Consider the following 27,283-nt stretch of genomic DNA (forward strand, 5'->3'; position numbering starts at 1 on the left):
TCTGAATGCTGAAGTCAGATACACCCTCATCTTTGTTCTCCTTGGAAAACTTACTACCTTACAAACAATGTTTTTTTTTGTTTGTTTGTTTTTTTTTTTTTTTTTTTTTTTTTAAACACATGTTTCACTGGCAACCTTTCCCATTCAGAAAAGATGTCAGGACTCTACGTGCTGTGTTAAATATTCTTCAGGACTACACTTTTCTACCGTGCTCTGTATCTCGTAGCACTGAGTCCTCAGAATGTGCTCTGTTTTGATATTGTACGTGATGATTTTGTTTTTTATATGTGAATACAGGAAAAACTAAGCACTAAAACTCTTTAGGGGATCAGATACAGGCTCTGATGCAGTCTGTACAACAGTTCTTTGTGAGCTCAAAAACATCCTATGTCTACAAAGCATTCTCACAGTTATAAAGCTGCTTATTAGAGCTTTTCTTATGGATGACTTTGTTGTTACTGTAAATAGTGAATTTGAGCTTTAGTGCTAAGAAAACAAAGCTGTGCATAAAGAAGACTTTTGAAAGTAGCCTTAGTGTGTACAATATTTAAGGTTTTCCAGTTTGGCACTGTCAGTTTGGGATTAGTTTTCATATGGTAGTTAGCACTGAAGTTGTGTATTCTGATTAATTTTCATGATCCAAAGGCAATGTGAAATCTAAGGCATTAAAGTTACCAGAAAAGCTGCTCAAACTGCTGGTGTCCTGCAGATTTCTTCTGAGCTGGCAGGGTTCCTGCCCTGAGAAACTTCCAAAATTTAGTAGTAGTGTGGGGTAAGTGGCACCACTTATCTCCATTTTTCTCCCTCTCTGACTTAATTTGTCTTTACACTTTTCACTGACTTGTTTTGCTGCATTCCTGAGAATCCCAGAGCTCTGCTTGGCACAGATGCACTGCAGGAGATTGACTTGCAGAACTTGCTGTTGGGGTGAATTGCATCACGGACAGCTGGGGGCTTGGGGGTTTTTTTGGTTGTTGGTTTTGGGGTTCTGACTACAGACATGCTTTGCATGTTATTTAAATGAAAATTGAACTGTTCGGTTTCATATGCTGGCCAGGAGCACGTTCACACCTATTTTCTGGGCCTCTTAATCCACACAAACCTGAATAATGTGACCTATTGCTTTTTAAAATGGAGTCAAATATGGGCATTAAAAATTACCATAAAAAGAGCTGTGCCATCAGATGTTGGCAGACCCTGTGTATGTGAGATGTATCGTGACTGGGGCTTGCAAATGCTGCTGTGAAAACTAGTCATACAAAAAGCACCTGTGTCTATTTAGGGACAGATTCTGACACCAGTAGAGATCAGGATTTATACTGTTGTGACTAAGTGACAGAATAGTCTGATGGACTTGGGATTTGCTGTCGATGTAGATGGGGAGCATTTCGTTCTCCAGGTGCTGGTAGAGAAGCTATCAGTTACCCTTAAAAGAAAAAGGCAACAAAAAACCGCAACAGAATATTATTCCCTGTGCGCTTGAGAGCCCTAATTTTGCTTGAGTTGGTTTTGTTTTAAGTTTTTTGGTATGCTTTTCTCTTTTTTCTTTTTCTCCTTTGGTTGTTGTTGGGTTTTTTGGGTTGTTGTTGAGTTTGTTTTTTTTTTCTTTGATTTATTTTAGCCTAATGTTGAGATTTTTTTTTTTTTTATTTTCCCTGAACTGACAGGTAGATTTAGTTTTGTAATTCCCAGCCACTTTTGTGAGAGCTGAGGTTAAATCACAAGCTCCAAATCAGCCAGAGCTGGATGTTTTAGATATCCTATACATTATTAGAAGACAAAGAGTGTGCCTTGTTTTAGAGGTAAACTTAATGCTGTAGCAGATGTGCACATATAATAAATACAGATCAAATTCTCAGATTGGACGTTTATTTATTTAGATTGATCATGGTTCTGGAGGAAGAACCTGAACCGGATGTGGTTTGTAACTGAACTATTCTGAAACCTGACTAATTTGGCTATTTCCAGCCATTTCTCCTTCTACTTTTTTCCATCTTTTTTTCTCTGGGAAACCTAAGAAGGATTGCTTGTTTGACCTCAAGCCTCTGACTCTGCAGGCACTCACGGACAAAGAACAGTGTGTGTGAATGAGTAACTGATGTTGTACTGGGATGCATATCTTTGTAATAATTTTGTTTTTTCAAGCATTGTGTAGTATGTCCGTGGTCTTTGTTGTTTTAAAAGGAGGTGAAGAATCAAAACAACTCAAAACCATGATGCTCTTTTCCTGCAAGTTGACAGAACCCTTTTCAGTTGTGCAAGTCAAAGTACAAGAAGGAAATGACCTGAACTCTGACCCCCAGAACATGTTGCGTGGCTTGTTTATATTCCAGTCTTTCTGGAAGAAGAGTTCTTCCAGAGAGAAGGGAGAGGGGAAACAGACTGAGAAGGAACAGTGTTGTCACCACAGCATGCAGGAGGAACTGTGTGGATTTATAGCACTCGTTTTCTGTTTCTTTGTACTGACACCTATGATGTGTAGTGTATAAATAGCAGCCCAGCTTAGGCTGGCTAAAGCTTTAAAGGTTAATCTGTGAGAGTACAAGAGAGCAGGGAAAAAAATCTAGTAGCTAAGGTTGTGTTACTGAATTTTGAATTTGTGGGGGATTTTTAAATATTTTTTAAAGGTGTAGTTAGAGCTGTATGTGTTGTTTGTGTTTGGGAGTGGAGGAAGCAGAGCTATCTGTGCTAAGCTCATACCTGCTTTTGACTTTGCATGCACAGGTTAGCTTTTGACCAAACCCAGAATAGTTGTTTGTGTACCACACTGCATCTCCATGGCCACTGGCTGTGACAGGAGCTGCTGATCTGAGTTCATATGCATGGGAGGAAGAAAGGGGAAAAAAAGTGAAATGTGTTGAGGGGAGGGCTGTATAGGGGCAGGACAAGGGAAAGCATATGGAAGTGTCTGTTCCCAACTTCTGTGCACCTTTGCATAAACTGACCACTTCCTTCTGGTCCTCATCTCAATGCACAAAAGCAGGCAAGAAGCTGACAGTGTGAACTTGATCTTACTCCTGATCATAATTACGGGCAAGGTTTCTGGAAATCTGTGATACTTAGAAAGCACCAACTATATGAGAATCCAGTAGTTATTGTTGTTCTTCTTCCCCTCAAAGCCATGAGTTGGATTTGGATCTACCCAGGGCTGACTTTTTAAGCTTAAGTTAGCAGTGTTTAACTGTGCTACAAAAAGTGTGTCTGTTGTTGGAATGAGCCCTAAGCCATTTTGGAATGGTAGATAATGTTTTCTGTCTTGGATGGAAAAAATGATTAAGACCAACACTCACCAGCTGAAAAATATCAATCCAGCTATCTCTTTTGTGCTTGCAGTTTTAATTGTGTGTGTGCACCATGCAGTGGAGCCTTGAGCTGGTGCCAGGGATCCACACTGCACTGTGATAACCAGCCAAAATACTAGCTTGGATCTCAAGGGTGGCATAGCAACCCTGTGATAGCCCCAAGCTGGAGTTGAGGTGTTCTGCCTCTGAGCAGGGCTAAATAACTCTGCTTCAGACATTTGCACTGAATACTCCTGTTTGAGGGCCATTTCAGTGATGCCTTGTGCCTATGCCCCCTTGTATTTTGCTCATCAGAGTTTTCTGGCAGGCTGCACTGGCTGGTGGCTTTGTACTTCTGTTTTTCATCTGTGGAGCTAGTATTTCTTGTCAGTGTAAGTGACGTTACATTTTGCACTGGTAGGCCCAAAAGCCTTATCTCTGTGAGACAATGCACGTAATTGATTGTGGTACCTCGGGGAACAGGATCACAGCAGGTTTTTTGCAGCCAAATGTGGGACTGTTTCAGTAAGCTTTAAAAAGCTTGTAGTAACTTGATATGGGCTTGTACACGTGCCTTTTTGCTATCCAAGAAACAGTCTGAGTGCATGCAGCCTCTCTTTCTCTCTGGGCTTACAATTTCTTTCTGTTTCTGCCCCTACTGTGGGGCACATGTGAAAGCTCCTGGCTTCTCAGGCAGAGAGAGGGAAGAGGAGTGAAAAAGGAAGGAACACACCACTGAACAGACGATACTTCTTTCTATCCAGTGCAGTTAGAACAAGGGAGTCTAGGCATGGTGATGAGACTGTAAGTCAAGACCTGCAGGCTTTCTGTAGCTTTTGCCAGCCTCTCTGTATTGAGCCTTCTTGGAAGGCTACAAACTCCTGTTCTTTCAGATCTTGTCTGAAATGTTCTTGGCCTTAGGTTTGGCTAGAACAACCCCCCATATCTGATCTCCTGCATTTAAAGGTGGCAGTGGGAATGAAGTGAGAGTGTGGGGCTGAAGATAAGGTTTGGAGGGGTGTAGGTGCTGTGTTGCGTGTTACACTGTGAACTGTACTTGTTCCTGAGCTTTTCTGTAGCCTTTGGGAAGGGAGCTTACCTTCCTCTGTCACCACATGTGCTGTCTAGGTAAATGGGATTGCAGGGGGTAAAAGTACAATAAATTTAATTACACTTGAATTCTTTATCAGTATCTTTTAGCTGAAGGATATGTCTGTGTGGGCAGTTTCTGAGGATATAAATAGGTCTGCAGTCACACAAGAGGAAAAGTGATGCAGAGATCTTGAAGACTTTGGACAGAAGCAAACTGAAATGGTGATCATCAATGAAAAATACTGATTAAGTTGCTTTTTCTTTTTGCTTGAGCCAGTGAGCAGTTATGTGCTGTTGAGCAAAATACTGTTGTCGATTCTTGAAAGGCAAAAAAGGAATAAAAGAATTGTGGGTTTTTCACAATGTAATAAATGTACTGCTGTATCTTATGGTACAGAATATGTTGCAGCAGGATGAAGAAGGGAAGAGACAAGCATTTAGGCCCTAGAAGCAATCTATTGCAGCCTGTCTTGAATTAGTGTGCAGCTGCACAAGAGGTCAGAAATGGACACAGCTCCAGTATGTGTCTCTCTCCAATAAGTTATAATGTCAACAGAGGCTACATTTCCAGCTGTAGGAGCTGATGAACAAAGATTGACTAAATCTATTAAACATCACTACTACTGTGATGCCAAATCTACTGGACATCATTACTTGCTGTTGAGTACTTGGAAAAAAGATTATCTTACAGTTTCTTTTCAGGTCTGCTGCAGTAGTTGGATAAAGGACAAATGATAGGGGAAACACTGGAAACCTTCCTTAAAAAGGAGAAGCTATGTTTGGAGAAAGACTGTCTTTTTCTTCAGTTACCTGGTACTATCGAAGTAAAATGGGTCGTTTGGTGTGCTCTTGGAGAGGAAGAAGGCCTCGGTTTTCACAGTCAGCAAACTGTTCCTCTACTGCTTATTGTCACATTGTTGAAAAAGATTAGGACAGAAAGAGCCTGAAAACATCTTACCTTCCAGTGCAGGAAAGACAACTTTGTCTGCAGTTCAAAATGTGTGTGGTGTAATGGTGGAAGTCCCCAATGACATTTTGACGCAGTAAAACCTTGAGGTCTTTGGTGTCATAGTTTGTGCAGACTTTCAGAAACAGGACTAACTGCTATGGTTTGGTGTGAGGCAGGACAGGTTAGCAAGAATCTTTTCCAGTTAAGATGATTTAGACTTACAATTTCAAAACCAAGTCTGTTGTTGGAGAGTTAGAAATGCAGTTTTAATTCCGAGCCACTTTGCTAGGATAACCTAATGTATCTCATTTAAACAGTATTTCCGAGGACGTCTGTTTCTTAATAAAATCAGAAAGACTATTGGAAACCATGAGAATTTCAGGTGCATGTGAGGGAAGGCAGTAGACTGAGTCAGCCACTTCAGTGCCTTTAAAATTCTACAGCAGTGCTATAGAATCAATGAACCATGCACACACATAGAGCAAGAACTGAACTAGAAGACTGAAAGATGAGTAGTGGTTAGATTTGGCAGAAGAAATATGTGCCATAATGTGCTCATGTTTTGACAACTTAACCTGAAAAAGATGATGACGTGAGAAAACTCCTTCTTTAGTTGTCCTTTTGCTGCATAGTTGTTTCACCAGGCATGTGCTACACCCTGAACAAAAGGAAGCAGTGCTGCAAGTGGTGATCACAAGCAAACCCACAAAATACTGACTACATCTTAAAAATCCCAATGTTTCTTTTAAAATTTTTATTAGGTTTTTATGTTCTTTTTCCGCTGTCGCTTTAAATTTCAAGGTCTGCTTAAGGCACATTTTCAAGCTTACTTCCTCCCCCACAACACAAGGCTTAGGAATTTGAGGTCTGAGCGAGCTGAAGTTTTCAGGCTGTCAGTTAATTACAGTTGTGAGAAGTTACCTAGTCTTGTGACAGTTCAAGATTGTTTTAAGATGAGTAGTATTTAATTTACTAGTAACCACTTTTTAGTTAAATATTATTAACTCTTTAGTAGTAGTCAAAGGTGCTTTACAAAATACATAGGACAAATGGAAAAGCCTACTGCATTATGTTATTAACAACCTAATTTTTAAGGAATAAAGCAAAAGGAATAATAAAAATTATGGAAAAAAAGGTGATCATAGTGTGGTTGTTTGATTCCCCAGTCCAACAGCTGTAGATTCCTGCAGGGTTATTTTATTCTGTGGCATGGCTGCATCAATAGCATATGTAAGTTGGAAGATAAACAGAGGCTCTGAGATAGTGGCTCATACCAGATTCCACCACACTGTACCAGAATAAAGATGCAGCTCTGACAAGGGTGTGGGTTTGGGTTCCCCACTTCCACCAGGGGCAGAAAATATTAGCCTCAGGTTTTATATAGCTAATTGATCATATACCCAAATCAGTCTTTCTGGTGGGTTGATGGGAGCTGAGGCACATCTGTCTCTCAGTAGGAGACACAGGCTGATCTCTGAGGTCTCTTAATAGTATAACAAAGTCAGTCTTGTCTAATTCTGTAATTGTAGCTCTGCTTTGGGAGAGGTAGGAAATAGAGCCACAGAAGTTAGCTTAGATTCTTACTAAAAAATGCTTATCAGTCTTTTGCAACATACATCGCATTGCTTGCTTGCTTTCAGAAAACTGACCAGCTAACACCGTGATCATCAGGCTGTACTCCTTGCTCCTTCCATTGAGGAGGCCACTGTTGGCTTTTTATAAGGAGGGGGGAACTGAAGAGTTGAGTTTCAGCTTTGTCCTCCTTGTTTTGCTTAATCCTGATTGACATTGACCTAAGGGCACCATGACCTCTGACATTTGGGTTGATGAGCTTAAATCAACATGCCGATAGTTGTATTGACATAAATAAGTTGGAAGGGATTGTTGTTTTACATCCGAACTGTGTCTTCTCAAATTGCCTGTTCTCTCGCGTCTCTAACTGTGGGAATTCTCTAGTGCAGTATCTGCATCGTAGGAATATGTTTTCCTTTGGTTAACTTTCTGTAACACTCAGCTGTTTTAAAATAGGAAGGGAGAGCTGGAAAATTCTGCCACCATTAAAAATACACACAGAATAATTTCTTCTGTAAACAAGGCAATGGTTTTGTTTACTAAACCAGATTAAGAAAGTCTTCACTAAGAAGATCGTCTTTCTTGACTACAGAACTCTCTCTTCAAACAGGGAATGAAGCCAGGCACTGGGGGATGGGATGGTGAGGAGACACTTGTATAATTAAAGACCATTTTTTATCTTTCTAAGAGCTGAGTTAGGTACGCTCTTAATGATGGGTTGTTTGGAGCTGGGGTGGACCCATTATCATGTGTGTGCTGGGCTGAGTGTCCTACATAAGACACTGAAGGTTGTTACAGATCCCTTGTGATTCTTTGGAAGAATGCTGCTGACTTATGTTCTCTTGTTTCAATGATTTTTTTCTTTCTAGGCTGTACTCACAGCTTTATAAATATTTCAAGTGGAACAGTTTTCCCCCCCTGTGAATAATACTGTTACGAATAATATTTTTGTTTTGAAAAGACTCTTCATGGGCAGCTTTGTCTTGTCTTTTCTCTGTTTTGTAGCTTGGTCTGATTCTTCAGCAAGGTTCTTTCTTACACTGAAGTCACCAAAATGAGCAATTTAATCAGTTGTTAATTTAGCAACTTTATCTGAAGAGCTACTTTCTTATGTTCTGTTCAACTGAAGTTTGCATTGATTGAATTAGGGAGTAAAAAGTAAACAGTTGATTTTCACTTTAGTGGGATGTTTTGGCAAACTTTTGCAAAGCAGGAGGTGGTAAAGATACTGACAGTGAAAGGAAAAAAGCTAAAGTGCAGTAAATCATAGAATCACATAGGTTGGGAAAGATCTTTAAGACCGAGGAGTCCAAACATTAGCCCAGCACTGCCACATCTACCTGTCAACCATGTTCCTAAGGACCACATATACATGACTTTTAAATACCTCCAGAGATGGTGACTCAGCTGCTTCCCTAGGCAGCCTGTTCCACTGATTAACAACTCTTTCAGTGAAAATAGTTTTCCTAATATCCAATCTAAACCTCCTCTGGCACAACTTGGGGCCATTTCCTATTATGCTTTGACTTGTTCCCTGGGAGAAGAGACAGACTCCCACCTCACCACACCCCGCCATTGAAGTAGTTGGGGAGAGCAGTAAGGTCCCCACTGAGCCTCTTCTCCAAACTCTTCAGCAACTTTGCCTTTCTCTGGATGTGCTCTGGCACCTCAGTGTCTTTATTCTCGGCCCAAAACTGAACACAGAATTCAAGATGTGGCCTCACCAGTGCTGAGTACAGAGGGACAATCGCGCCCCTGGTCCTGCTGACCACACTGTCTGTGATCCAAGACAGGATACTATTGGTCGTCTTGGCCCCCTGAGCACACTGATGACTCATGTTCAGCTGCTGTCAAACAGCACCCCCAGGGCCTTTTCCATCAGGCAGTTTTCCAGCAACTGCCCCAAGCCTGTAGCACTGCATGGGGGTTGTTGTGAGCCAAGGACAGGACCTGACACTTGGCCCTATTGAACCTTATAGCATTGGCCTTGGCCCATCCTTCTGATCTGTCCAGATACCTCTGCAGAGCCCTCCTATTCTCCAGCACATCAACACTCCCACCCAACTCTGTTGTCTGCAGAGTGACAGAGTGCACCCTATCTCCTTGTCCAGACCATATCCTGCTTTTAAAGATATTAGACAGGACTGGTCCGAACGCTGAGCCCTGGGGAACCCCACTAGTGACTGTTGGATGTAACTCCACCACCTCTACTTGGGCTTGGCCAGCCAGCCAGCTTTTAATCCAGTGGAGAGCACACCCATCCAAGCCATGAACAGCCAGTTTCTCTAAGAGAGTGCTGTAGGAAATGATGTCTAAGCTTTACAAAGGTCTAGGTAGACAGCATAAACAGCCTTTCCCTCATCCTTCATGCAGGACACGCTGTTATACAAGGAGATCAGGTTGGTCAAGCAGGACCTGCCTTTCCTAAACCCATGCAGGCTGGGCCTGATCCCTCGGTTGTCCTGTACGTGCCGTGTGATGGCCCTCAGGATTATGAGCCAATTGCTGTTGATGACACTTGACTGAACTCAGTAGGTGAGTTTTCTTGTAATGTTATTGCACTTTTAGGGAATGATTCTTACAGAATTATTGCTAAAACAAAGAGATTGTGCTAAAGCTGAAAGTGACCGTCAAGACAAATTTGCAGTGACCCTTCAAGAAGCATCAAGGGAGTTGGAGCTGAAGGGAAGCAGTGCTAATTCCCAAGGAGGCCTGAAAGGTTGAAGTTGCAACAGCTGCAGCCTATGAGTATTTTGTCTAGAACAGAGTAGGATAGCCTGGAGAACATACTTAAGCTTCCTAGATTCTGCCTTGTTTGTTGCATGGCTTTGTTACTGGTATCTCTGACTCTACTGCTAAAGGCTGGTGAAGAATATAGGTGATAAAAGAATAAAGAAGTGGTGGGTTCTTACACTCAAGTAAATATAACAAATAGTTCACTGTCAGGTATTTCCTCAGGGATAAAGATACATGAGTGGCAGTAATTTGCTTTTCAGTTTCTAATAACAAAAAAGCAGCAGCAGTTTCTTGGCCTTTAAGGTGGGATATCAAGATATTACTAGCATACAGCATATTGCTATAAATCACTTGAACTATATCCACCTTTAGTTTTATTGCCTTGGGGCTGTTTAAAATAGCAGCAACTCTAAATACTCCAAAAAGCAAAACAGAGTTAAAAAGAAGAAAAATTAAAAAAAAAAAGTCAAAAGAATGAGCCATAAAGGCAGATGTTTTGCTCTTGGAAAATGCAGCAGTATGTTTGGATATGACTTATTTTACTGGACAGCTGTTTGTTATGTTCCCTTTAAAATGCAGATAGGCAGGTAGGTATATATGCATTGTGTGGTTTGAACCTGCTTACTGTGATGGAGAAGGAGTGAAAGTAGTGCAAGGCCATAGCTGTCAAGTAAATTTCCCCAGTAACTTGTGGCCAGAATGGCTATTTTGGACTTTCATGAGATTGACCAACAACAGTTCATTCATAGCTACTGAAAAAGCAGCTCACTGTCTAGGATGTGAGAAATAAGGAACTTGATTTTCCCTCGGTATGTCTTGCCAGATGCATGCATTTCTGATATTTCTCTTTTTTTTTTACCAGACTGTGCAATGAGGTGCAAACTCTGTTTGAGAAATGAACACTTTTGGTGATATTTTTCCATAACTTAGTAAGTTTAACTTTTCTTCCTCACTTAGCAATGTTTGAAAGTAACATTTTTCTGTCACTTGAGCAATGAAGTTTGGCCTATGTCAGGAGCTGGAGGCTGTGCAGGCAAAAGCAAGTAGCTTCAGTGCAATTTTAAATGTCAAAACTGGACTTCAAGAACATTCAGTCATCCTAAAAAAGCTGGTAGAAATTTGTGGCAGCTCGTACCCTGTTCTGTTTCATCAGCCTATCTACCTCCTGGAGAGTGCCAGTGCTTGTTTAACTGTGTAATTATGGAAAGTGATAGCGTGTGGAACAAGAAGGGAGAGAAGCATAGGTGCCTATAAAAGGCCAGCTGCTGACCCAAGAGTCTAGTTTGGTTGGGCTGCTAGTGAACAGAAAAGAGTTTCTACTCTTGACATGCTTCTGGAAGAGCCCATCTTCCTCCCGTGTCTTCAGAGAGAACCTTGAGTGAACCCCTCTCAGAGCTTTGTGCAGTGTGGGCACATGTGGTAGGTGCAAACCAGCGTTCAGCTCCTGTCTCTGGTGTGTGAAAAGTCAAAGTGGAGTGATCTCCAGTCAGATCTGTGGTGGTGGAGAATGGCTGTAATAATAATACCTTCCTTTTGTAGATTTCCAGATGCTTTAGAAAAGTTCATGTAATAGCTTATCTTGGGTTTAAATTTCTTGTTTTGTTTTTCTTGTGTTTCAGGTCTACCAGTCATGAAACGAATTCTTCTGTTTTTTATCCTGGCTGCTGCTGTTATGTATGGTATACTGCATGGAAATCTGTGGAGAAATAACCTCTACTGGTATGGTGATGTTTTGTTCAGACACCTCATGGCTGTATGAAAGATGTGGCTGTGAGTTGCTGTGTTGCTCTTTAACTGTTTACCAGTGATCAACAGAAGTCATTACTACTCTGTCTCTGTGTGTTTGTTTTGTGCCTGGGTTTTTTTTGTACTGTAAGGGAATCAATATGATCATTCTGTCCTGTCTCCCCTTGTGTCACTTTTAAACCTAGTAATCAGTTTGAGCCTGATTGTATGGAGAGGTCAGGACCTCACAGATAGGGAGTCCCTCTGAGGTTCATGAAAATGGGTGTTCCGGTGAGGAGATACCTTATCTCTGTGTGTCATGTGTCCATATCTCCCTGTACCCCATGCGTGTTTAGTGTTAGTTTGTTCTTTAAGTGTCTGATAAGTGACGTGGGAGAGGCCTTCTCTGCTCATGGGAATAACTGCAGGTGTGGTGGGCACCTTTTGCAGAGCTGAAGTTTGTCCAGTGGCAACCCTTGTGGGCAGTGACCCTTCACTGTCTCCAGACTCACGGAACAAGTGGCTTGGGACCTAAAATTCAGGGCACTTATTTGAAGAAGTTGAGTTTCCACTGGCATTTACACAGCTGTGACCAGGACTGACCAGAGTGTTATGAAGATAATAGTGATAGCTTTTAAAAGTAGTGATTGATATACCTCCTTTTATCTTGTTTATAGCATACAGTTAATACAAATAGCTTTCTATTGTGGTTTCTGTTCACAGCAAACCACACTGTTATGAAATTTCCCTTTTTGCAGGATTAGCTTTTATGGACAGACTTCCTCTGTGGGGGCTTCTCCTTCCTATGAGACTAGTGGAGTTACCCAGTAAGTTCAGCAGTTGAGTATTTTTGTGGGTTTTATTTTTGGTTGGTTTTTGGGCAGGTGGGAGGGATTGAGGCTAAAATCTGTAGCCTTTGTCCATAGGCTCCCTGTTCAGTTGGTTATTGTACAGCTGTGTCCGGTGGCTGTTTCTGTTATGAACACAATGGTAACATGTCTGTCAGAAAGAAATTTGTCTTATGTCATGTTTCCAGTGTTTGTTTAATATTAATGGCCACTTCCAATGACTGTCTGTAACAAACAGTGAATTGTTGGAAGGACATTGGTTTACACTTTCCAAATTTTTGCAGTTCTGAATTATACCTGAATAAAATCAACAGAGCTAAGAGTGCAACTTTTGTGCTTAAAATTTATTAAATCAGAGGTGTGTTTTACTTGCGAAGTGCAAGTGCCTGTATAAGCAGATCCTGTGCTAGTGAATTCCTGCAGTTAGGTTTGTGGGACTAATGAGCACCTATGTTAAAGCTTAAAAGCAGTCATCTGTTCTCTCTGAAGCCATGCTGCAAAATGCCATCTGTGAGGCTGATGCTGGGAAGCAGCAAGGTGGCGAGAGCTGATAGATTTTACAGGGTGCTTTCTCAGTGTCAGTATTCACATGACAACTTGAGGTTACCAAAAGCAACTAACCTTAATGGTCTGTTTGACTTATGGTTCTAATGTGGTGGTTTCATCCTTCTGTTCTTAATGCAGCCCAGATGCACACGTTGCTCACATTGAACTTTACCTTCCCTTCTGGGCTTCATATTTGTGATTAATTGGGCTAAATCACCAAGGCGGGAATGTGCTTAGGCGTGTAAGTTTTAGTCTTATTATGAGAGGAATGACTTATCCCCAAAGAATCTCATTTTCCTTAAAGTACCCTATGTAGTGCTGTCTGTTTCCCTCTCCAAACAAGACTCCATCTCTTCTCTGAGGAGCGCTGGGGATGCCATCTTGTATGGCTGCAGGGGTGATTCAGCCTGTGTGTCCTGCTTCTCTGGAGATGGGCCTGAGTTCTCTGCTCTGGTTATGCCTGCTTTGATACTTGCTGAGCAAGGGAGGTTGCAGACCCTTTGGAACAGCACTGTGAGATAAAAGTCTTTACTAGTAAAAGTAGTTGTGCTGCAACGAGAAAGTTCTGTCTTTAGAACACAGGCAGAGGGAGTCATGAAAATTTGGTGTGACATTAGCTCAGTAATCAGCTTTTACTACTTTAGTTTGTCCAAGTTTCCCTACCTAGTTTCTGCAACCCATTCCTGTTCTTACTATTTGTTTGAAATTCTTCTTTTGCAGGCTGCCACCTACAGCTGTGGAGAGAAGGAGCGCGCTGGACACTTGTCTCCTGAAACCAGCATTTGAATCTTTACTGGGGTGAGTCTTCTGTGGGAACTGGGGGGGGAAGGAAAGGCTGTGCTGATTGGGCTATTTACATGTTTTGGAGCAAACATTGAGTAATGCCTTGAGAAAGCTTGGTAAGATGTTTAGACTAAGGCCTGGCTGAAGAAGTCTTAAAGCTCTGCACAAAGACACCATGGCTTTTCTTTTTCCCCTGGTACTTTTTGTGTACAAGAAAATGTGTCTATCACGTTGTTTCTTTTTAAAGAACACGGAAGGGTGTAAAATTTGTCCTACCCAAAGCAGACTTGTAGTCTGTGAGTTTTGGTTAGCTCCTGGTCCAGGGAGGTGATCCGAGTTCCCCTTGCCCACAGATTATACCCAGGCTGTCTGTGTGTTGGGCACAGCAGGATAACTGGTGCTCAGCAAGGGTGCAGGAATGAGCTCAGAGGTGCACAGCAAGAAGCTACACACAGAGCTAGGGCAAAGTCTTTCGTACGTTTCTGTAGCTCCTTTACTGAGACAGTTTGCATGAGCTGAAGATCTGTTCTGTGCACTTTGGTAATAGCCTGGGGAGGTTGAAAGGATTTCTCACCTTGCTGAATTATTTGTTGGAAAGGAACCAGAGCTAGAATTACGAATCTCTTTGCAGTAGGTAAATTATTTATTATGTCTAAGGTTACCAGCTGCTTCTGAACTTTAAGGCAAGTTACTAAATTATTATGAGTGTTTAGTGCATCGTGTCTTGAAGTTAGTTGGTCTTGCTTAGTTAACCTCTGGCCCAGTTCTTGGTTTGTGGGCTGTGGTGTTTTGTAGTTTGGATTTTTTTCCTTTTTATTGTTAGTATCTTTTGAATATGTGGTTGGTAAAGAAAAAGAAGAAAATACTTGGTTTGTGAAACTGAGAACAAAGGTTTTCTTAACAGCTGTTAATGTTCTTCATGGAAAAACAACTGTGGTGGGTGGGTGTTTTTATGATTAGCACTAGGTTTTCTCATGACTGTATATTTCTGTGTTAACATTATAATGTAAGACCTAGTGTGCAGGATCACTACAAAGTCAACCAGTACAGTAAGTGTGTGCTTAGTTAATTCAAAGGTGAAGCCAAGGGCATGGTAGCATGTGACATTTGTGTCTACTGTTCATTCATTTGCCTAGACTGGGCAGATAAGGTAATAAGAGTCACTTCCCTGCTATGAGATATTCCTTGTCTGTGGTTCCTGTCTTTTGAAGAAAGAAGTGACTCATTATTTTTATCTTGATGCTCATAAGGCATCATGCCATTGTGTTCTGGTTTGTGGGAAGAATGTGCTTTTGAGGCAAACCTCCTTGTGATCCCCTCGTGTCATACTTCTCATCCCAGGGTAGCCCTGGCATGTGTGCACTGGGCTCCTTTCACATATGTGGTTAAACCAGAAGATGCACTGCAGGACCGTGCCTGATGTGCTGCAGCTGCTAAGGAGTGTTCAATCCATGGGACCGTATCAGAATTAGTCCAGAATAAAAAATACTTAATATGCATGTAATGTGGACATGAGAACTCCATACTTTTTTGCTATATGGATATACCCATGTTGCCCCAAACTACTTATTAATGTCAACAGAGCCATTGTTTGGAATGGGAGTGCATCTCAAATCAGGAGGTGGTATTTTCAAGTTAAAACACCTTGTTTCAAATCCCATTCATACTTATTAAATTGCCATATACAATACTAACTCTTAATTTTCCTTGCTTGCCTCTGTCATGTACTTTTCAAAGTTGCTCATTGTCTTCCTGGGGTTATATATTCTCTTGAATATATGGTCTAATGGTGTGCTTTCAGTCACACAATTTTGGTGACGATTTTAATGACTCTATATAACTTACACTAGCAGACAAATCTTTTTATCTCTTTACGCACATTTTCTAAGATCTTCCCCTTTTCTGTGGTCTTCTTGCTTTCCCTGTGTTCATGGATTTCCTTCTTTTAAAAATGGATACTGGTAATAGGATAAAAATTACAATAGTAGGATAAAGAAAGCTTTTTATGAAGCAATTGCATGAATTATTTGCTTATGCAGATGCATCAGGTGGATTTTTGAAACTTCTTTCTTTTTCAGTGTTGACAAAATATACCCATTCCTGTGTGCTAATGATTTTATCAGGGTGGCAGAGTTCCAAGGGAGCGATAAGTTTGAACTACCTTATGGAATAAAGAGAGCAGGTTAGTGTTTCCATGTACCTTGTTTTTAAACAGAAATTCCTAAAAGTCTTGTAAGCCCCCCAAATCTGGCCCTGGTCTTTCCTGTTCACTGATGCCAATTCTTTTGGGGGTGTCTAGCAGTGACTTAATGGTTTCATTTAGTCCCTCTGACCTGACACCTTTCTGTTTCTAACAAAAAACCACAGTGTTGGGATTGCCCCTCTCACTAGAGGAGCTCCAAAAAGGTGGGACTGAGGAAGAGTGGACCTTATTCAACTTCCTTTTGTTTGTATGTGGGCTGGAATACTAAAGATATTTAGCTAGTGATTTGCTAGGTCAGATATTAACTGATGTGCTTCATTCAACACCTCTAAGATGACTGGGATGCAGTGTCCTACTGAGGCAGAAGTCCTCAGGTTGGGGTAGTTACATCAGTGAAATTTTCCTTTTACTGTCCTGGTTTTGGCTGGATTAGAGTTAATTGTCTTCTTAGTACGTGGTACAGTGCTGTGTTTTGGATTCAGCATGAGAATAGTGTTGCTAGCACATGGATGTTTTACTTGCTGCTAAGTAGTGCTTACCCTAAGTCAAGGACTTTTCAGTTTCCCATGCTCTGCCAGCGAACAGGTGCACAAGAAGTCTGAAGTTTTTAACACTGAATAGTGCACCTTCCAAGTACCCTGTGGGTCCCAGCTTTAGATTCTTGATTTGGCCTTCATCAGCGTAACAGGGATGGTGCAATTTTTCCTGCACCTCTGGGTTTACAGCGTGGAAAAGCACATTTGGGAAAGAGTTGAGGCTTCCTCTGAGGCAAATTGAATGTCCATCAGGAGCCTGCCCACCGAGGGAGGGCTGGGAAGATGCCTCTGCCCAGCTTTGCCGGTGAGCACAGGCTGGTTTGATGTTGTCTTCCACGATAGGTAATGCTTTTACTGTCCCTGCGTGTATGACCCCTCTTGGGTCAGGGCTGCTTCTGTTTCATCTGAAGGTGGGTGGAAGAAAAAACGAAGTCAGTGAGAATGTAGGTCTTGGAAATTCTTCCAATTCTTACTTACTGTAACTAGGATTTATTTTTTATACAAATCCCATGATATTTTCCAACAGGGAAGTATGGGGGCAGGATGAACTAAGAGAGGAGCTCCGATAAACCTGAATTTCTTTGGCATCATTGACTGACCTGTGGCCCTAAATTCCAAGTATTCTTATGCTGAGTTTTTTATGCTCAGTGAATGTAAAACTAATATGTATGAAAATACTGTAGTCAGGGTGACATGCTTATTTTTGTATCGGCAAATACTGAATGTTTTCATTAATCTTCTTTATATTTGCCTTCTAGAGCAATTTTTTCGTTTAGCCCTTTCAAGACTGGAGAGCTGTGGACTTTCCAATGAAGATGACAAGTGAGTTAATTTATTTGATACTGTTTCTGTTAATTTCATTTTTTTATATTTGGTACTTACCTGAAAAGGAATGTCAGTGGTGTTATCCTGAAATTGCCCAAGTTAACCAAGATACAGATCAGACCGACTGTATAACCGATTCCGAGATTTAAATAAGCTTAGGTTTACACACATAGCACCAGCATTCAAGAATAATTTTTCTGTGAAGGAGTTTCAACTTAGAGATTTCTTTTTGTGAGTGTGTTAGGAATTTGCTGGCTGAATGTGGTCCCATCTTCCTTAGTATCTTTTTATTCTTGAAAGCTGAGTGTGAGCTCCGCTTTCAGTCGTTATTTGCATAAGATGGACACTGTTTGAGATAGGCAGATGCAAACCAATGGCTGCTTCTGTGTAAAAGAAATCTTATGCATATCCCTGTGCCTCTGCATCCTCTGGCTGCTGCACACCCTTCTTTGTACATGTGCTCAGCTTCCTTCCCTTGTGAATGAGAGAGACATAGGCAGACAGGAAAGGCTGCTCCTGCGTTTTTGGAGTAACGAGGGTGTGGCATGGAGCAGACGGTGCCTTAGATAACTTGCTTCCCATGGATTAGATTGCCTTGATTAAACCTCTTGTTAGAAGCCACTTCTCCTAGGATTTTTTGTTTGATTTTGGAGGATCTTTCTGTGTGTGTGTGTCTTGTTGGAGTTTTTTTTGGTTTGGTTTTGGTTGGGGTATTTTTGGAGGTAGTGTAGTAGTGTTGGCAAGTAGACTAAAATCCTGTGTTTACAAAGTGATGCAAATGACTCATTAGATTTGCAATCTAGCAAACTGGCTGACAACCTGCCAAATATGTTAATACACAGACTCCTTAATAGAGCTGAATGCAAATAAGGCTAAAGTTGGCTGTTCTTGGTTTTGGTTTTTTTACTTCAGATCATACAAGATTGCTGCTTCAAGCCACACGTCAGGATCACATTTTAATCTAGCTTGGGTGGAGTCTGTTCACACCTAAGAACTGGTTTTAATAACCATTTTTTCTTTGCCTACTGTACTCCGTCCTTTCACCATGTTTAGTATCTGGTTCTAGGATGTTCAGGTTTATTCTTAAGAAAAGGGGAAAAAAAAGTAACTCCCCCCATTTGCTATCAGGAGGGTGATAGTTGGGGAAATTTATACAGAACTGGCTGAAAAAGGTCATCTTTTGTCTGAAGTTTGAAGGAGAGTGCCAAATGTTGTATTAGAAATTTTCTGAAGTCATAAGTTCAGCTCTGTAATTGTTCAGGCTGTAAAGGAGAGATGCTTCCAGTACAGCATAGTACTTTTAAAATGTATTTGTCCTGTAGATGAGAAGCAAAGTAATTGGTATTTATCCTTTGATGGTTCTGGGAAATATGCTTCATTTTATTAAAAATAATGCAGTTCAGTGGTACTGAAGCAAAATGAGAGCTATTGCTATTTAATAGGCAGTAGGATAAGCAAATCAAGCGCACAGTGAGTTCATACTTTGTATTCTTTCTAGATCCATCAGGTTTTGTGTATAGCACTCTTAGGGCATGAGTCACTGTAGTAGGGAAGAACTTTTATGTATACATTTCACTGAGATGCAGTTGCTTTTAAAATGAAACGTTTTGGGAATTAATCCTGACAACATTCTTCAGTAATACAGAATTATTAGGCTGTTGCCTAATTCAGCCTTCTTGTCAGAACACAAACCAAATTTCCCTTTTAAAAAAATTTTTTAGTCAGGGTGGGGGAATCCGCTATAAACTGTTTTTTTTTTTTTTTTAACAAATACTAGGTTGTATGAGGGGCCTCTGGTGGTCTAGTGGTTAGGGTGCAGGACTCTCACCACTGCGACCCGGGTTCAATTCCCAGCCCCCCGGGCAGATGGAGCTCGTCAGCCCTGTGTGGCAATCCATCTAAGAGAAGGTCACTCTAAACAAACCTACGTCCTGGGGACCTCACTGCCACTGTCCAAGCTTGCTCGGCCCCGGCAGATGAACCTCAGGATTAAAGGGTGGGCTCAGTTCAGCGCACACTGTGTCTCACCTAAAAAATCCACTGCGCAGGCTCGAAGGGTTAATGACCTTTCCCAAATCTTCGCTCGCGAAGACTGGCCATTAGGTTGTATGAGCACCAAATCTATGGCTGTATTTGTGTACAACTTAAGTAAAACTGTATATAATGAGCTATAAAGGATTTTTTTTCCAAATAGTGCTATTGTCCAAACTTAGGTCGAGTTCTCACTGTGTGAAGGTGTAGTTCTCCAAAACTGTTTGGAAATGAACAGTGTCACTGATTCCAGTTCAGTTGTGACTTCAGTTCCTCTCTGGGTATTCTCAGGACTCTAAGCTCAGTAGCTATTACAAATGCATTTACACAATCCTCAGTCAACAAAATGTGACCTCTGCATCCTCCTTTCACCAATAACCTCAAAGGAAATAATTTGCATTCCTCAACTGACTATAAGGGGGTGTGTGTTAAAGGAACTGAGGTTGAGATCTTTTTCTTTTTCCACAGAAACAGTATTTCAGTGGAATGTGGATGATGCAAGCCTTTTGACTTTTAAAGGCTACATTTCCATTTAGCAATATTTTTCTTTTATAGACTAGGAACATGTTCCTTTTAACACTTTACTATATAAACAAAATATGTAAACTAACACCTGGCCTTGAGGTTGAGGCTCTTGTACACCACATGAATAGGGTAGCGGTTTGAGTGACTGGTGCATGTAGACATTGGAGATCAGTTGCCACGCTGTTTGCATCAGGATCCATTTATACTCTTAAATAGATCTCTAACACCTAAAGGCAATCCCTTAGTTACTCAGACTTTTGCTATAGCTATTTTTACAGCCAAGATCTTACTATTTTTCATGAATATTGTCATGAATGTTGTGCTGGTGGTTGTAAGCTGAACCTCCAGACACTTCAGTGTATATTTCACTCGTAGCACACCTGATGTTGTTTAAGGACATCTGAATTTATTTCTCTTCTTGTCCATTTATTGACTTGGAGAAAGGGTGAGTATTTGGGGGTTTTTAATTTGAAAACATTATGAAGAAGGAAACTTGTAAAAAGTGGAGTTGGCAAAATATCTGGGAGTAAGAGTCTGCTGAAAATTGATGTCTTGACTTCTGTGATGTGCAGTAAGTACAGGTCAGTTTGTTTAACTTAAGTATCTGAATACAATCCAACCTTGCTGTATATTCTTTATCTCCACGTCATATGTTAGTTTCTGTGATATTATGTTCTGTTTTTTACATAAATCATTTTCCTCCCTGCTCATTGTTGTCAGTGGACTCTGTGTCACTGGGGACTTAGACTTACTATTGTAACTGAAGACACTTGAATACTGGGGGGGGAAGAGGAAAGGTAAGGGAAGCAGGCGATTCCGAAATGGCACATTTGTGCCAGATTTCCTGTTTGACTTTTCTGTTAGGCTGCTTTGACTCCCTGAGCTTGGTAGAGATTCTAATTTGTTTGTTTGTATTTGACTGTATTCATGTACAATTCTCCAAGAATATTTGATCTGCATGTTGACTTTATCCATTTTAAAAGTTCAAATACCAGTTAGATGTTTTATGGGGTATTTGAAGGTAGCTGATAACTTTATTTTTGAGTATGCACATTGCAAAGCGAACTGGAGTTCAAAAGATTAATCAAACTTCAAATTTCACTTCATTTTCTGTCCAAGTAGTTAGCTCTTAATCACAAACAAAAAATATGGTCTGCATTTGTCAGTAAGAGGAAAGAGAGTTTGGATTTGACCTGAGAGCAGCAGCATAGCTTCTGTAGCTAAGTGAACCTCAGTTGTTCAGCTCAAGTCATGTTTTATTTTGCCCTCCCTGCCCTGAGTGTGTCCTGTGCATTGTGACTGTACAGTGCAGAGAGGAGAAACCAAAGAGCTCTTCAGTTGTATGCCAGACTGAAAGGCATTATTTCAATAGCTAAGGATTAACTCAGTGAGGAAGCTTCTTAAAGCACAGCCTCTGCCAAAAATTGGAAGGGTGTAATAAAGAATCTCTTTAATTCATCTCCAAGGGACAGAAAAGGCAGTGCCTCCTCGAAGTAACTTTGTGGTTGCTTGTCATGGTCAGAATAATACAAATCACTTGTAATGGAGTTGACACCGTTTTTGTGAATTCGCACCAAGCAGTCAGAAGGCATAAAAGAAAGTATTCGGCAAGATGAAAAGCAGTTTTTCTGGCTTTTTATTGAGACCTGACATGAGTTCATGCATGGTGTGTCAGTCACTGTCGCTCCAGGGTATCCACCAAGCATCAGGGATGGAGGCTGTAGCCAGGAGGGAGCAGGGGGAGATGGAATATGAGTTGCAGTTTAGGATTTGCGTTGTGGAGATGAGGTTTGTGCCTCAGTTAACCAGGTGCAGCCGTGTGACTTTTGGTGACAGTGAATTCAGAGATTTGAGGTGATTGAAACTTTCAGTGATTTACAGATGCACACTGTAAATGCCAGGAAAACACGGTACAATCATATGCTAATTCTGTGCTTTTTGCCCCGCTCCCTCATTCCACCTTCATCACTTACTGATCAAGTTTTTTTGTCCAGTTTTCCTTTTTCCTTCCTTACTTTGAGCTCTATGCTGTAGCTGTTAAGTAACAATGTGTAATTCAGGAAAAGGGCAACTTCTGCTTTCTCCTGCTGTCAACTTAGTAAGAAGCATATGTTTTGTCAGCTGGCTTTCTCAGTATATCTTAAAACTAGATATAAAAACTAAATGGAAAATGAATGGGCTGAAGGAGTAGAGAGGTGGAGGGGTTTTATAGGTGTAGAGGGATTGAGCATACTGAGGGACAGGATGGTGTAACAGGTTTTTACGCCTCTTATTTCAGAGGTACAAAGTCACATGATTTATGGTATTAGCTGGAAATCTTTTTATGAATGCTTGCCTTTTACTAAGCAGTTCAGGAAACACTAAAGAAAGGTGTGCCAGCTTTTTCCATGTCATCCAACCCTGAAAGCTGCATTTAGAGCACTATTTATATTTATATATATTTAAAGGCAGCTCCCTCTGCAGATGTTGTTAATTCTGTAGGAGGTACAGAGAATTGCTTTGTACGTTGAGATGTTGGTCAGTCTTGGGTGGAGCAGGCTGTTTTCATTGATGTTGAATAATATTCTCAGCTGAAAAAGCAGGTTGGACTGTCTGAGGAGAAAGATGTTAATTAGTGTGCATGAAGTGCCACACTGGGCATTTAACACCAATTATAGTATTCTTTGGGACACAGTCTTGGTGTCCCGAACCTAGAGCAAGAAATGACACAGAGCCTTTTTTTACCTGAAGAAAGAATCAAGAGAGTGGGACATTGTGAGGTGACTCATCCTCAGTAAACAAACAAACAGTGAGCTTGTGTCTGAAGAAAATACCAGTGTTTTCATTTTCCCATTGTTCCTGCTGCAACCAAATTGAACGGCTTTTGCTCTAAATAAAGAAGCATTTTTGCAACAACAAAAACTGTTGTGCTTATTCTGTAAGGAGGAGTTTGCCGTCTTATACATTGAATGTAAACCTTCTCTAAAAAGGCAAAATATCTTGAGTAAAACAACAGCAAGCCTGTCTGTGAGCTCCCCCTTATTTTTTTTTTTTAAACAAAGCAGACATTTTACTAGCATTGTAATAAGGCATTAGAAAGCAAAATATGCACGTAGAAAACCTGGGATAACTTTGAAAGTCTTACCATTAGAATTTACTTTCATAAGTTTAACATCTATATAGTGCCTTTCTTGGGTGCTCTTTAGCTCCGAATATAATGTAAATTCAGAAGGAATTACAGTTTTGATTTGAGGTCATTTTTAGGATCTTATTTTTAACTTGCAGCATTTTATATACTTAGTAGTGCTGTCTGATTTGAATCTGGTCATATGAGAATGGAACTTCTAATCAAGTGAATCTGCCTTGTTATGTCATGACAGCATGAAATTCAGCACATGTTGAAACGTGTTTAGACAGCACTTCTTAAGTAAAGGGAGAAAAAACAAGATCATATGCATTTGAAAAGCCGTCACGTCACTGGGCGAAGGTTTTTCACATGTACAGTCTGTAAGGTAAATTGTGAACATAAATCTTGATGCTTTAGCTCATGTTGGAGATCTCCTGAGTTGTGGAGTTATGCAGTGTTGTGGAGCACCTTAATTTGAGTTAGTTTTTCCAGGCATACTCTGTCCTGGTTGATACTCCCAGACTGCAAAAAGTTTGAAGCACTGTGGAAGATAATTTATGTAATGGCCCCCATATCACCAGCTGGTTAGATGATCTTAAACAGCAAACCATGAGAAAAATTATGTGTGTAAAAGCAGTTTCACATGAGAGAAGCCAATTCCTGACTTTGAGAGTCCTTGAAATAGTGCAGCTGCTTTTTCTTTTTTTGAAAGCAGCCGTAGTAGATGATACAGGATTGAGTCTGCTTTGTAGGGGCCAGGACTGTAAAAGATACTGGATCTCAGTTAGAAAATAAGCCAGTTAAATGCAGATGTATAATTAATAATATGAAGCCAGGGAAGTAATGGCTGTTAAAACTTCCGTTTGTTCCACAGCATTGCCTGTCGTCGGTGTGTTGTCGTCGGTAATGGAGGAGTACTTCGAAATAAAACATTAGGGGAGAAAATTGATTCATATGACGTCATAATAAGGTAAATGGTATCTCCTTTTCAAATTGTGTACATGGAGCAATGGGTGCTTCTCCAAGCCAGATATTTTCTTTGCCCTTCTCTAGTTTCTGTGTTTGAGCCAAATCGGAAGGCCTTCTGCTTGAGTGACACATGATAAGCAATTGTGTGATTGTATTCTAAACCATCTTGGCCAAGATCCCATATATGCTTGATCCCTCTGAGTTTAGAGGGTGAGTGCACCTGATAATTGCTCATCTACTGTGTAATGTGATAAGTAAATGCTGGGCTGGTAAACTTCCCTGTCCCTAGACATGCTGTCTGTGCCACGGACTAATGTGAGTGCCAGATACCGCATGGTAAGGGTGTGGTGGGGTAGTCATTGATGTCTGTGTGTGTCTCTGTCCTGTGCCTTCTGCAGGATGAATAATGGCCCTGTTATAGGGCACGAAGAGGATGTTGGGAGGAGGACGACTTTCCGCCTTTCTTACCCAGAATCTATGTTCTCAGATCCGATCCACTACGACCCTAACACAACTGTGGTTCTCATCGTCTTCAAACCACGTGACTTGAAGTGGCTTTGGAAGATCCTAAGTGGTCAGAAAATAGTGAGTTCAATTGTTCATGCACCTTGGCTCATCTTGCCACACGTCTCTCACGGAAAATACGTTTGCTTTTAACCTCAGTCCTCCTAACTCAGGGGAGCACTTGATCTCCTAGTCAGTCTGTTTAATATCTTTCCCATAAATGCTTCTGTCTTCTCTCTGATGCACATATTTGATCAGTTCCTCACCACAAAGCAGTTTTCCTCTGGGAAATATATTTTTATTCTCTTCCTAGCGCTGTCTGATATTTTGCCATACATCCTTCAGACAGTACAAAGTACTTGAGAACAATAACTTCTGTCTGCCTGTTGTCTATGCTGTACCTAATGTGTCCAAGCACACAGTGAACATTTACTGCTTCCAGGGCATGCTGTTGGTATGAGTTGTTCATTAGGGATCTTTCTGCTGTTTTCCAGCCAACTGGACCCAACCGCTGCTGCTGCAGTGGGTTATCCTGTTGAAGGAGCAGGTGTTTTTGAACTTCTGGAGGTTCAGCACTCCTCTTCTTCCTTTACCTCATGCCCTCAGAGTTTACACTCATTAGCTACAAAACTAAATTCAGCTATTTATAGCCATTAAAAATGTATATTTACGTACCTGTTACAGAGTGATAAAGGCTTTTGGAAGAAACCGGCTAAGAATATGATATACAAATCTAGTCAAATCAGGATTCTTGATCCCAGCATCACCAGGAAAACAGCTTATGAGTTGCTTCATTTCCCAACAAGGTTTCCTAAGAAGGAGGTAGGCTCTTTTCTTCATTGCTTTTTAGTTTTGTGCCACCAAATGTGTACTTAGAGGCAATTATATCTTTGTTACAGTGGACTGTATTAGAAAATCTCTCAGGTTTGCATTAAAGTAGTTTGCATTTAGATGGTACTCAGAAAAGATGGGAAAATGGAATCCAGAAAGAGAGTGGCTAGCCTTGTGTGCCAAAACCATTTTTTTATAGATTCTGTAATTGGTATGACGTGAGACCGCTTTCCAGATAGACATAATGTCTTTTGCAAAATTGGGAAAAATGGGAAGGTAATGGAACATGGCAGATCCAAAGAGCTTCTAGAAATAGTAGGAAGTCTTGAATTATTGAATGTCGAGTGTTTTATGGTGTTTCTTAAAAACAAAACAAAACCCACCAAACCCCACAAAACAAAAAAACAGGAAAAAAACCCCCAACTAAACCTCCCACGAAAAAACAAAACACCAGAAATAACCCCACACCAAACAAACAAAACCCCCCAAAACCCCAACAAACTGGTAATTCTAACACTGCTGCAATTTCACACTTCTGAGGAGGGACCAGGGAACATACAGGATATTCCAGCCCTGTGCTAATGACATATGTCTAGCAGCATTGTTGTGCTTACTGATTTGATGCCAAGCATCGTAATGAGCTAACCAGCAATTTGGACATAAAAATACATTTTAAGTGTCAGTTTATGACTGAAGAATGTTTCTCATGAAAGGTAAGGCTTCAAGCTGGAGACCTCCCTTGTGCAGTCAGGGTTGACCAAGTGCTGTTTAGCACAGATAAAATTCCTGGGGTTACATTGCTGCTTAGTGGGCACCAGCCAACTGACACGAGTGGAAACGTTTGACAGGCTGTCACTGTGCAGTATCTGCCACAACTGTTTTCTGGTTTAATCTTTCTAATCTTTGATGGAGTGGAGATTTTTTTTTTTTTGTTTGTTTGTTTCTGGGAGTTTCTCTGCCTTTTCTCTTTTCAAAATTTCTGTCTGTTTTTTTGAGCGCAGTAGTGGCTTTTTTTCTCTCTTATTAGCTCTGGAACTGGAATAGCCATTTTAGCTATGTGCTTGCTGAGGCTCCGTGGCATTTCAGGTTTTCAGCAGAGGGTGGGAAGAAAGCAGCATAATAATTGGATGCTTGACTATCTCCCAAATGGCCACAGATGTTCTATGGCCTCCATGGGTCCAGAAATTTCTCCTGTTTTTTCTGGTGTAGATGTTAAAACTGGACCTGTCAGTGAGTCAGAGAAATGGTGTCCTGGTGTCCTGAAGCTGGTAGAGAGGCAGAGGTCCCTCGGTCACCCTTTGCTTCTCTGCTGCTCTCTAGGTGCCCCTGCACAGAGCTGGGGTAGAGTTTGGAGCCCTCCGTGTTTGGAGCCCCCTTCTGCCACCTCCAGTTCCCATTTACTCCATTCCAGGGGTTTTGCAGTCTCTTGTCCCTGGGGCAGCAGTGATCAGTCTAAGGCAGACTCTTCCTCACTTTTCCTCCCATCCTAGAGGCGGGCCGTGGCTGGGAGCCTGCACATCTGCAGTGGCCCTGGAGCAGCTCGGTTAAGCTGCGGGTTGTGCCTCTTGGGTTCCCGTGGGCAGGACAACCTTTTGCAGGATTCACTTCGGGACCCTCTGTACCTTAGTGTGTCCCTGGGGAGGGCTAGTGCTGCCTTCCCTGTCCTGTGCTTCAGCCCCCTCTGCCTGTGGGAGACACCAATGACTGCTGCTGCTTTTCCAGCTGTCCCTGCCTCTTCCATTAAGCCAGTCTTGAGTTCCCAGTGTGTGCATTTGTCCATAGCCAACAAGCATTTCTGATTTTTAGTAAAGCCAGGAATAAAACTGGATGTGTTGCCTCAGCAGCACTGAAATCAGAAAGTGTTGCGGATTCATTCCAAGGCTGTTCTCATTAAATGTGACTGGCTGAAATAATTTCATTACAGGCTGAGGATATCTGGATGTTGCTAGAGTGGTATCACGATAATACATTTTAAAAGTAGTTACCTTTTAAACTGTATTCTTTTGAGGTGAATTTTATGATAGCCAAAGGTGAACAATGTTAGTTAAAAACGTGATATTCCTGATATTTCCAAATAGCACTAATCCTGAAGTGTAGCATTCCTGCCATAGTTTTGAGGTCCTGTTTAGTATGGATGTTGCAACAGAGTCACCACTAAGTTTATGAAATTGGGCCCCTAGGGCAGAAAGTTATTTTGCTAACTTGGCAGGAGCCCTGGGCA

The 27,283-nt window shown here is 41.2% G+C and overlaps 1 protein-coding gene across 10 annotated transcripts in view; it reads left to right on the forward strand.

Moving 5' to 3' along the window:
- ST3GAL6 (ST3 beta-galactoside alpha-2,3-sialyltransferase 6) overlaps positions 1-27,283 on the forward strand; it is a 43,911-nt gene that overhangs the window by 8,974 nt on the left and 7,654 nt on the right. For 4 of the 10 annotated variants that reach the window (XM_017830830.1, XM_017830832.1, XM_017830837.1 and 1 more), the window contains 9 exons: positions 10,493-10,559; positions 11,250-11,349; positions 12,114-12,182; positions 13,470-13,547; positions 15,611-15,714; positions 17,030-17,093; positions 23,633-23,728; positions 24,126-24,312; positions 24,916-25,053. In XM_017830830.1, coding sequence (XP_017686319.1) covers positions 11,261-11,349; positions 12,114-12,182; positions 13,470-13,547; positions 15,611-15,714; positions 17,030-17,093; positions 23,633-23,728; positions 24,126-24,312; positions 24,916-25,053 — 825 coding nt within the window. In that variant the 5' untranslated portion in view covers positions 10,493-10,559; positions 11,250-11,260. Of the gene's footprint in view, positions 1-780; positions 928-9,267; positions 9,430-10,492; positions 10,560-11,249; positions 11,350-12,113; positions 12,183-13,469; positions 13,548-15,610; positions 15,715-17,029; positions 17,094-23,632; positions 23,729-24,125; positions 24,313-24,915; positions 25,054-27,283 lie in introns of those variants that run through there. The other 6 variants (XM_017830831.1, XM_017830838.1, XM_017830839.1 and 3 more) reach the window with 4 other exon arrangements.

Source organism: Lepidothrix coronata, unplaced genomic scaffold (genome assembly GCF_001604755.1).
Source record: "Lepidothrix coronata isolate B3197 unplaced genomic scaffold, Lepidothrix_coronata-1.0 Scaffold184, whole genome shotgun sequence".
In the NCBI taxonomy this organism is placed as follows: Eukaryota; Metazoa; Chordata; class Aves; order Passeriformes; family Pipridae; genus Lepidothrix; species Lepidothrix coronata.